Here is a 12,044-nt window from a genome sequence, read left to right on the forward strand (position 1 = left end):
ATCCATTTTCTAATGATCTTTTCACACTGCAGTACCCATTGCCTTATGGAACAGTGGGTTGTTGTTTTTGCCAAAACACCAGCACCATGTACTAAATTTCATTCCCACCAGTGAGGGTGGTGGTGTTCCCATCCGTCTGTCTTAGGAGACAATGGAGGAGTGGCCTTTGGAGGTGAAGTCAAGCTGTTGGGCAGTTGCAGCGCCTGCTGTGGCTGTAGAGACCAATGCAGGACAGACAAGTTTTGTTGCAGCTGGGCAGGTGAAGGTGTCCGGTTGTGTTGCCATGACATTTCTTCTCTCAGTGCTTCTCCCAGCGGTCATTCCTCCTCTGGTCACTGCTGTGGATGCACAACCTGACGTGTCTCCAGACACTGCTGTCCTCTGCAAGGGATTCCCACACAGCAGGGCTGATGTTGCCAGACTTCCTCTCACATTTGCAGACATCTTTGTAACACAGAGTTGGTCCGCCAACAACAAATGTTGCTACTTCCCCACCCTCTGTTCCCCCATGAATCCCCCCTATGAAAACAGTAGGAAAGAACCGTAGGCCAGAATACCACCCCAAATTTTGTTACTTTTCTCCCATGATTTTCTGCAAATGGATCTTTCACGCTATGTCCCATTGCTTTTCTGAAAGTAACTTTGTGTTGTGTGAAAGCTCAAAAACAACGGGGGGAATGAACAGCTTGAGAAATGTCAGGGAAATGGGAATAAAATGCAGTGTGAATGCAGCCACAGTAAAATCAACTGGAGGCCTGTCTGACAAGAGGTTGTGTCCTCTCTTTCAAGCACACAAAATTTCCAAGCGTATTTTTGTCAAGAGCCCAAGCGATGGGAAGGAGGAGGCAGGCTGTACTGATCTTAAATAAATCTAGATTTTATTAATAATATATAAGCCACATTTCCCCCCTCTTAAACATTTGGTATAAGTTTTGCAATAAAGTATACTGGAAGAAAACAGGTAAAAAGATGGCAGGCTTTAGTTCCCAAGATTAAGGCACTTTTTGTTTTACGAAGAGCAGAGAGAGAAAGTGAAAATGAATGGCTAAATAGGTCTCCATCCCCTCCTCCAAAAATAAAAAATTCTTAAAGAGACATTAAGGGAATAATGAACTAGCACTTTGAAACTGGAATGGTGCCCCAACTGCAGGAAGGTGTGTGTGTGTGTGTGTGTGTGCATGCGCAACGTGCATTTACATGCAAGGCTTGGATCATGGTCATTCAGTCTTCCCATCGCCCTTTGGAAAAGTTTACAATAGTTCTGCATTGATATTAAGACACTCCATTTCTAAGTCGCTACAGCCTTTGGTGGGCTTGCTCCCTACCCACTCCCTCTAACTTTAGTGGAAGCCAGATGCCCCATTGGCCTCCACTGTTTTCATTCTAAAACGTCATTCTGTCACCACCTTAACTAAAACACATACAAATGTACCCATGCCCATTTGCTTCCCTGCCCTCCCGCACCTATAAAAGCATGTTTGATAGGTGAAAGCAACAACTTGGCCACTGGGGAAGAGGAAACGTGATGGGGATACGGAACCGGAAGGCCTCCAGGTGTTGTTCCCATCAACCAGTGTAGCCAGTGACTAGGAATGGTGGGAGGGCCACCAACACCTGGAGGGCCGCAGGTTCCGCATTCCTGTACAAGAGGCCCATTCAGTGTTAGTCAACTTTGGATTACCCAGATGGTGTTGGACTACAACTCCCATCATCTCCAGCCAGCTTAGCCAACATTCAGGGATGATGGCAGCTGTAGCCCAGCAATATCCAGTGGTCCAAGACTGAGAAGCATTGTGTCTATTTCGGCTTCCAGAGGTCAGCTCCTTCCTATGAAGGCAACTATACACATCAACGTTCCAACCTGTCGTTCCAAACACATAAAAAAAATAGCCTTAAAGATAAACAATTATTTGGGGGCACAGAGCAAGAGGGAAACAAGAGTGGACTGATGGGGAAAAAACTTGTAATAAACCACTCTCAAATATACAACTTCTGGATATTATCTAGAACAGTCCTCCTGAGGTGGTGCTGTTCCATGGCTAAGGATTGACCACCCTACACTTTCTGGGATGAGAAGCTCCTCAAATTTGATTTGCCTCATAAACTAGAGTCAGAGATACTGAGAAATGAGTGTGTAAACCCTCAGATAACAGGAAAACCCAGTGGTGCATCCAAAGCTACCCTACTCAGAGCAGACTCACTGAAATGTGCCTAAGTTCACCACATTATTAATATTATACATTTATTTCACAGAATCGTAGAACTATAGAGTTGGAAGCGACCCCAAGGGTCATCTAGTCCAACCCCGTGCAATGAAGGAATCTCAGCTAAAGCATCCAGGACAGATGGCCATCCAGCCTCTGCTTAAAAACCTCCAAGGAAGGAGAGCCCACCATTTCTGGAAGGAGACACCCCCACTGTCAAACAGCTCTTTCCATCAGAAAGTTCTTCCTGATGCAGGTTTGGGTCCTCTGGAGCTGGAGAAAACAAGCTTCCTCCAGCCTCCATGTGGCAGCCCTTTAGGTATTTGAAGATGGCTATCATATCTCCTCTCAGTTTCACCTGTACCATGCTTTAAATCCCCACCTTTTTCTCTGACAGAGACTCACGTCTATTAATTTCAGTGGGTCTGCCTCCAAGCAAGGACTAAGTTTCGGCACAATCCCTAGAAGCTCCAGGAGGCAATAACCACATTCCTTTTACCTACCAGGGGTAAAAAGAAAAATGGATATTTTTGTAAATCCAATATGTGCACACACGCACACTTTCAATGGGACAACCCATTGCTATGGCATTCAGTTTGCATTCCCCATCCACCCAGAATCACCAATGAAGAGAACGTTCTAAAACAAAGCGGGCAAGTTCTCTTATAATTTTCCTTGCCTATAAATTGGGCACAGAGAGAGGCCTACTCTGAGTAAGATGAGTATTGGATACAAGCCACCACCATTAACATATCTACCCAGTTTCTTGCATTGGTGGTAAACCTACAAGATGTATGTTACTTGACCCCTCCCTGGGCAGGGAAGAAAACTTATTCCGTAGCTTTGTCCTCATCCACATATGTTCACTGCTTTCTGCTACACACTTCCCTCGTTCGGCCTAAACAACCGCCACATCCAGTTTCTCTAACCTTCATTTGCATCGTCATTCTCTAGCGAAAAGGGACTCGCTGGCTCTACCTACTAGGCCCTGCAGCTAATATTCCTACCCAGATCCTCAAATCTCTCCAAGTGATGGGAGTTGCAGAACTACACTAGGACATGGCTGTCAATGCTGGGGTAGAGAGGTGGAGATGCACAGGTGATGAGTTAACAGTTAAAAGAAGATGACTACCCTTAAAAAATATATAATTATCAGTGGGGCAACAAGACTGGATTAAAACACAACCAAGCTCCAAAAAAAATGAAGGTGGATTGGAAGAAATGCAAAAAAAGCATTTTCTATATCTGTAGTGGAGGGCAAGGAGGAGGGAAGCAGCTGTCATTCTGGTCCTGTACCCCAGACATTCCCTGGCATCCAAGGTAAAGTGTCTTTTCAGTAGAACTGGAATGGGGGAAGGAGACCCCTGATGAGCCAATTGTGAACGAAAGGTGCAAAGGAAAGGAATGTGAGGAAGCCAACCTAATTCCAGGCTTACAGAAGCCCAGAACGGTCAGCGTAGTCCCAAGAGAGACAGCTAGAAGAACTGATATTATTTCTGGGGCTCCTCCATCCCATCCCCTGTGCTCCCTCCCAATACTTCTCTGGATGGATTGAGCACATGCAAATTAAGGAGGCCAAAGAACCACCTTTAGGCGCTTTGCTCTCCCCTCGCCCTGCCTGCCTTCTCCCCCCCCCCACAGCGCCCCCCACAGGGTCCCCCAATTCGAGTCTGCCTTTGGCATTGACACAGCCAATAGAGGAACCCTCTTGCGTAGGAGGTGGGGCAGCTGTCCTAGAACTGAGTCTGCACCCCTTCGCTGCCTTCTGTAGCCCCATGGCTGTTCTCCACAAAGGATTCCATGCTTGTCTCACAAACTGGGGTCACCTCCACTTGCACCCCCGTCTCCTCCCCTGTCTCCTTATCGCTAGGCTCAAGGCAGGACCCCCCGTCGGCAGCCAGGGAAGGCGACTGGGCAGGAGATGTGGGCATGGAGTCCGTAGCCTCCTGCGCCTCCGCCTGGCACTCAGCGGGATGTTGTGGCGTTTGCTTGCCTGCCTCCCTGGTGGCTTCCTCCTCCTCCTCCCCCTCCATGTGTTTGGGGTCTACTTCGCTCTTCTGGGCAATGGTGCCATTGCCCAGCTGGGAATCAGCCTTCTCTAGCGGAGCCTTGACGCAGATCTCCTTCACCAGCATCGTACGAAGGTCCTTCACGCTGTCAGGGGACCCCTGCACAGGAGGGGAAGGACTGCGGTCAACCCCCTCGGGCTCCAGCTCAGCTGCACCTGGGGACCCCTCCAGGGAAGTGACCTCGTAGGGAAGGGCCTCTTCGTCAACGTGGATGACAGAAACGACTTGCTTGGCCCGGCGCTGCTTCTCATCTGGCGGGTCTGAGTCCGACTGCCTGCCGAACTCCTCCTCCCAGTTGATGGGCGTCTCCTCGCCAAGCAAGTGCAGGTTGGGGTCGCTGTTGTGCATCACGATGCTGTCGCGGTACAGGTTATGCTTCCGCTGCACAGCTGCCTCCTTCACAGCTGAAATGTGGAAAGGAAAGGAGCATGAACAGGACCACAACTGGGACAATGCATAAGGCCACATCCACACCAGGCATTTAAAGTGCAATGATACCACTTTAAGCAGTCATATCTTCCCCCCAAAGAATTATGAGAGCTGTAGTTTGTTGAAGGTGCTGAGAATTGTTAAGAGGCCCCCTAGCAGTTCGAAAACACAAAGTGCAAGTAGATAAATACCGTATTTTTCGCCCCATAGGACGCACATAGTTTTTTTGGGGGGGAAATAAAGGGGAAAAAATTGTTTCCCCCCCCCAGGCGTGGGGCTGGCGCGGGGGAAGCCTGAGCTTCCCCCAATCCCAGCCCCAAGAACAGCCTACTATCCGCAAGCCTAGGGAGGCCAGCGGTAAGTCGCGCCGGTCTCCCCAGGCTTCGGAATGCAGGCAGCTCTGCGCAGCCATTGGGAGGCGGGCGCGACTTCTTGCCCCGCTCCGGATGGCTGCGCAGAGCTGCGCTCGCCCCAGGACTGCAGGCAGCTCTGCGCAGCCATCGGGAGGCGGGCACAAAGTGGCGCCGGTCTCCCGAGGGTTGCACAGAGCTTCCTGAAGCCTGCATTCGCCCCATAGGACGCACACACATTTCCCCTTCATTTTTGGAGGGGAAAAGTGCGTCCTATAGGGCGAAAAATACGGTAGGTACCACTCCGATGGGAAGGTAAACGGCATTTCCGTGCACTGCTCTGGTTCGCCAGAAACGGCTTAGTCATGCTGGCCACATGACCCAGAAGCTGTACGCCGGCTCCCTCAGCCAATAAAGCGAGATGAGCGCAACAACCCCAGAGTTGTCCATGACTGGACCTAACGGTCAGGGCCCCCTTTACCTTTTATTTCCCTCATAGATCTACAGTTCCCAAGGTTCCCTGGGAAGAACAATATACTGTTAAACTACTCTAGGAACAGTAGCAAAGTCATGCCTGGGGTAGGCATCTATCTCCCCATTGATGTGGTGGGTCATGGGGGAGCACCTGCATCATTTAGTGTGAAGCCAGACCTTCCCCATGGTGGCTATTCTGTGACTGGCACCCACGGTGCCCTCTCACAACTCCAAATGTGCCCACTGGCCCCAAAACAGTCAGCGACCACTTCAATAGAATAGTAACATCCCCCATGAGGAGGGCATTCACTCGTCCTTACCCATCATGATGTCTTTCATGACAGATTGCAGTACCACCTCTTCGTAGGTGTTCTCCACCAGGATGAAACGGGCAAAATCCTCAAAAATCAGTTCCTGGAATCTTGAGAGGTCCTGCCATGGGAGAAAGAAAGAAAAGTATTTGGAATGAACAACAGAAAAAGGGAAAAATAAGAAAGGAGAGAGAGGGGGAAGGAAGACCCACACTCAACAAAACGAAGTGAAGAATAGAATTGACTGGGAAAGAGACTCTAATAATAGCAGCCCTTAAACATAATTTTAATTAATTATCATTATTTTATTCTTTCTGTCTGTCTTTCTTGCTTGCTGTAGTGTATTTGCTTTAAAAAATTACAAATGTTTTTCTGCTGGACAAAATTGCCCAAGCAAAGTGCCACCAGAAGAGCCTTATAGACAAGAGTTGGTTTACTGTTGTCGTTTTTAAAAAATTATGCACAATATTTACACAACAACCAGCAAAAGGAAACCAGTGGCTTCTCCAGATGTTGTTGAACTCCAATCCCACCAGCCCCAGTTAGGGATGGTGAGAGTTGCTGCCTGGTGGAGGCTGTTCCATTAGCACTTACTTGCAGGATCGCATTATCCCATAAGCACCCACTCTGCTTCAGCCTGTGGTCTGTGTGACGTTAATATTCTGCACTTGTAAGAAATTGATCTTTTAGTGCAGCAGCACCTGCACTTTGGAACTCCCTGCCTTTTAACATCTGGCAGGCTCCTTCCCCGTAGTCTTTTCGGAGCCTGCTGAAAATACTTTCCTTTGGGCAAACTTACACATGTGGAAGCTGCCATGTATTTTAATATGGTTGTAGCTTATTGCTGATTTTATTCTTTTCAAATGTTTTCAATACATGCTTATTTGTTACTCTTATATTATTTTTTTTTACTGGTAAGAGTTGGTTATCAGTAGATTGTCAGATATTGTAGAGAGCTTTGCAGACGCTCTGATCAGCTATGATGGCAAACTGCCCTTTAAGCTAAGCAAGATCATTGTCTGCCACACCCTGGCATCGTCTAGGATGTCAAGTGCAGAACAGGACAGCATGGCCTGGCCCAAATTATCTCGTGGGTCAATTGAGGAGACATATCCAAATGGGATGCGGGTAGTGCTGTGGGTTAAACCACAGAGCCTAGGACTTGCCGATCGAAGGTCGCGGTTCGAATCCCCACGTCGGGGTGAGATCCCATTGTTCGGTCCCTGCTCCTGCCAACCTAGCAGTTTGAAAGCACGTTAAAGTGCAAGTAGATAAATAGGTACCGCTCCGGCGGGAAGGTAAACGGCGTTTCTGTGCGCTGCTCTGGTTCGCCATGCTGGCCACATGTATGCCAGCTCCCTCGGCCAATAATGCAAGATGAGCGCCGCAACCCCAGAGTCGGCCACGACTGGACCTAATGGTCAGGGGTCCCTTTACCTTTACCTATCCAAATGTGATTTTGGTTATAAATGCAGTATAAGGTAGTCTCTATGGGAGTATATTGTATTTAATTGTGGGGTATCAAGAGTTTTTAGGGGGCTAACCAGGCTGGGATAGCATTCTTGTTGGTTTTTGAATGTCTGATGTAGATTTTTTCAATTTCGTTGTTCTGTATGGGACAATGACAATAAAAACTATCACAACATATCGTATGGTAGGCTGAATGAGGCCCTCGTGCCAGACGTTCTTCCTCCCGGCAATGATGCTAGCACACTCCTTCTGAAAGGGAGGCTTTGCTTGCCCTTGCATTTGTGTGCACCCCTCTTCCTGTTGGGGGCTTGTGCTTACCCCTTTGCAAGTGGGAGCCAGCTTCTTCAGCAGGAAGGGGATGGTGATCTGGAGCAGGGCCTCCCGGAAGAACTTCTTCCTTACAGTGCTGCTGTCATAGTCATATTTCTGCAGGGAGGAGAGAAAAGAGGGGCAGAGAGTCACACCACTGAGACAGAGGGAAGGGACTTAAACCATGTCAGAGAAGAGTGGTCTGCCTAACCTCAGACCTACAGGAAACTGCAACCCACCAAGCCTTGCTATCTGGGCCTAGGGGAGCTACAACTCTTGCCCCCCCCTTCCTTGAGGGTTCCTGCCTGCTTTTGATGTGTCATCAAACTCTTACCATGCCTCTTGCTTGTCTGGGTAGCAGGTAGAGAGGGGTGAATGTAGGAATTAGCCTGCTGTGCAAAGTGAAAGTTTGAATGCATTGTCCTGTCCACTTTTCCCCTCTGGTTCTGCCCTCCACTGGCTATGGCCTCCTACAAAGTTGCCCAGAAGGAATGCCTTCCTTGGGGTGAAAACATTTCCACAACATGTAACCAAATGGGTATGGCAGATGGTTTCAGGCAGGTGTGGGAAGGCAAAAGCCAGATTTCCTTTTAAATCTGTCTTGACAAAAGAGGCAGCACTTAAAATAGTGCAAAAACGGCATCTGACGCCTATACGGTTAGTTCATATTAGCACCTCCTACTCACTAAACTGTTGGAGAGGCCGTGGAATGGCACATGCAGTGGACGTGTGGCAAATTGGCTTGGTTCTGGGAGGAAGTATTTTTCCAAAATAAAAGCCATTACTGAACAAAATGCCTCTAAATTTCCAATCTTCCCAATCTTTTCATGACAAGTAATATTCTCTTACAGCTGGAATGTCTATCAAGTTCTTCTCTGCTAGTGGTCAGGCTTGTAATAGTGAGATACTTAAGTAGGTGTTTCTCTGACAAATCGGTACAATGAAGTATGGGAAATAGCACTTGTGGGGAAATTGAATAATAAACTAAAATTGGCACGAGGCACGAAGCACAGAGAATCTTTCGCTGGCACAGATTTGTTATGCACATGGCTAAAAATGAAAACGGAGGTATTTTATAACTTTAGAAAACTTTTGCTAGTGAGACGAGGTGGTTAGAGTATCAGACTAGGACATGGAGGACCAGGGTTTAAATCCCTACTCAGCCATGAAACTCAGTGGGTCACCTTGGGCCAAGTCACTCACTCTCTGCCTACCTCACAGAGTTGTTGTGGGGATAAAATGGGGAGGAGGACTATGTATGCCACCTTGAACTCTTGGATGAAAGGTGGGATAAATAAGTAGTAAATAAAATGTAATGAAATTACAAATACATTGTTTATCTCCTTATGTACAAATGGTTGACGGGGATAGGAACTTATTATGCTATTTGGATGCTATTCTACATGCATTCCCTGAACACCGTCTTCTTGGATTAGGGCGTGATACTTCATTACTTGTGTGTACGTTGTTGTTAAATGCCATAAAAATTTAATGAACAAAATAAGAATGTAAAAAGGAAAGAAAACATTTCCCTGTTCCTGACTTAATGCCATGTGGCTTGATAGGCTACCAACAGTTCTCAACCAGGGCAGCTCAGTCAGCAGACAATGAAACTCTTAAATTTCAGGGTTGTGGGTTCAAGTCACGCGCTGGGCAAAAGATTCCTGCATTGCAGTGGGGTTGGACTAGATGGCCCCTTGAGGTCCCTTCCAACTACATTTCTATGATTCTATTTGCTTCTTCCAGAAGCCAGCCTGGCAGGTCTGATCCAGTGCAAATGGACCTAAAGCTTGGCAGGTGGCAGACTCACCTTAAGCACCCGCTCCAGGATGCGCTGAATGGTTTTGCAGAGCTCATCTTTGTCTGGCGATTTCCCCACCTCCTGATGAAGGAGCGTCTCAAAGGTGTACACGGTATCGTCCATTTGCTGCAACACCCAAAAACAACAAGTAACCGTTTATTTAAAAGATATAAAACACTGAATCAAGTTGCTTAGAAGACCGATGGCTTTGGAATAAGAGTTTTAAACCCTGATTTGCTTGGGGCTCTGCCTCTACAGACCTCTTTGCTGAAAGGCCATTAACACTTGATGGAGAAGCACCATGACATTCTACATACAGGTGTTGGGATTTGATAGCTTAGCCGCAAAAAAAAATAAAAAAAATTACCTTCTGAAATTAAAATAAGTGTCACAATTATGCTCTTAAACCTTTCGATTGTGTAATTTTACAGCATGCCTAAGTTCATTTGGATGTCATTGTTGTTTTTGATTTGAATTATTACATGGTAGAAAGAGAACTCAAACTGCATATAAACAAAAAAAAAACCTTAAAACGAGAATGTATGGCTTGTAAAACATGTACAAATCATCCTGGCCACTAGAGGGCAGTGGTGGCAATTCCCTGCCCAAACAGGGTCAAAGGGAAGACCTATTCACCAGAATTTGGGAGTTGTGCTAGGCTGAAAATTTCTTCAACAGCAAAGTAACCCAAATGGTGATTTTACAACAAATAAACACACAAACATCACTGGAGGCCCTGTGATTAAATTAAGTGAGGGTTTAGCTCTCTCTCTTTTTTAAATGACAACGCTCTGGGACACCTAGTGAAGTTGGGTGACAATAGTACTAAGGGCTACTCTCTCAGCTCGGTTGATTCATCTGATGGGGGTGGGAGCTGAGTGAATCCCTCCCTTTTGGGGGGAATTGGGGTGAAAGGTTCAATGGGGGGGAGATTCAGAACAATGGGTTCCATCCACTGCTAGTCCTACTCAGAATTGACATTAATGGGGCCACTTTGCGTGGAATTTAGTTAGGGATAACCTACTGGTAACCTACTGGGACGCGGGTGGCACTGTGGGTTAACCCACAGAGCCTAGGACTTTCTGATCAGAAGGTCGGCGGTTCGAATCCCCACGATGGGGTGAGCTCCCGTTGCTCAGTCCCTGCTCCTGCCAACCTAGCAGTTCGAAAGCACGTCAAAGTGCAAGTAGAGAAATAGGTACCGCTCCGGCAGGAAGGTAAACGGCATTTCCGTGTGCTGCTCTGGTTCGCCAGAAGTGGCTTAGGCATGCTGGCCACATGACCCGGAAGCTGTACGCCGGCTCCTTTGGCCAATAAAGTGAGATGAGCACCACAACCCCAGAGTCAGCCATGACTGGACCTAGTGGTCAGGGGTCCCTTTACCTTTACCTAACCTACTGAAAATGATGAATCTAGGTTGAAGGATCTAAGATGGAACAATCTTGTTTTCTGCTCCAGAGGGAAGGACCCAAACCAAAGGATTCAAATCAGAAGAAAGAAGATTTCAACTAAACGTTAGGAAGAACTTCCTGATGTTAAGAGCTGTTCAACAGTGGAATGGATTCCCTCGGGATGTCGTTGACTCTCCCCCACTGGAGGTTTTTCCACAGAGGCTGGATGACTATCTGCCACGGATTATTGAGCTGTGATTCCTACATTACAAGGGGTTGGACTACATGACCCTTGGGGGTTCCTTTCAACTCTACAATTTTATGATTCTCAATACATCAAAAATAAAGAGGAAAAAGCAAAAAAAGAACAATACAACAAAACAACAAGAAAAGCAAAAACATTCAAAAAACACATCCAATATTTCCATATCTCTCTTTCATTTACTTGTATCATCGACCTCCTCACACCTCCCTTTTTTGTATTCTTGTTCAATTAGCTTTTTCAGCAAATCCTTTCCATATTTCTCAATTTTTGTTCTATAATTTATCTTAACACAATCTGACCTTAAATTTTACACTTTGGCCCATTAACAATCTATTTTTACTTAGTTCTTTATAACATTTCTGCTAAAACCATGTAACTTCATTCCAGCATCCTTCTAACATTCATTTTTCTTTTTTCTGCAACTATTAAACTTTTAATAAATATCTTTTTTAAAAAAATACAATTTTATGATTCTCAGTTAGTCCAGTTCATTAACAAGTATGGGGTGGGTACCAACATTGCTTCAAAGGAACAATCAAGAGCTTCCAGTGAGTTCATAATTGCTCCTTTGCTGGGGGGGCGGGGAGCAAACACCCACTATCCACCAGCACCAGGAGCAAGAAGAGGCTGGCACCGACTTTGCCTTCTAAAATGAAGGAGGGAGGCTCAATTATATCAGTGGTTTCTTCCTGCTTCTTAAGTAAGCTGGCGTGTCTTCTAAGACACTCAATAAATCACTGTGTTCTCAGGGGATTCACTGCTGGGCAGTCACACCCACCAGCCAAATTTGGCTCACAAAGAATTAGGGCAGGCATAAGCAAACCCAGCCCTCCAGATGTTTTGGGACTACAATTCCCATCATCCCTGACCACTGGTCCTGTTAGCTAGGGATCATGGGAGTTGTAGTCCCAAAACATCTGAAGGGCCAAGTTTGCCTGTGTCTGCATTAGGGTATATGCGGATCTGGCCCA

General features: G+C 46.7%; 2 protein-coding genes across 3 annotated transcripts in view; one reads left to right on the plus strand and one right to left on the minus strand.

Annotated features, from left to right (window-relative positions):
- SLC31A2 (solute carrier family 31 member 2) overlaps positions 1–12,044 on the plus strand; it is a 537,879-nt gene that overhangs the window by 13,442 nt on the left and 512,393 nt on the right. The window lies entirely within an intron of this gene.
- NIBAN2 (niban apoptosis regulator 2) overlaps positions 857–12,044 on the minus strand; it is a 98,775-nt gene continuing 87,587 nt past the window's right edge. Inside the window, exons 11-14 of the mRNA XM_081179716.1 lie at positions 9,427–9,543; positions 7,626–7,733; positions 5,847–5,958; positions 857–4,677 (exon numbers count right to left, since the gene is read on the minus strand). Of these exons, the coding sequence (XP_081035842.1) occupies positions 3,938–4,677; positions 5,847–5,958; positions 7,626–7,733; positions 9,427–9,543 (1,077 nt within the window). The 3' untranslated portion in view covers positions 857–3,937. The remainder of the gene's footprint in view (positions 4,678–5,846; positions 5,959–7,625; positions 7,734–9,426; positions 9,544–12,044) is intronic.

Source organism: Podarcis bocagei (genome assembly GCF_964188305.1).
Source record: "Podarcis bocagei genome assembly, chromosome: Z".
NCBI classification, from domain to species: domain Eukaryota; kingdom Metazoa; phylum Chordata; class Lepidosauria; order Squamata; family Lacertidae; genus Podarcis; species Podarcis bocagei.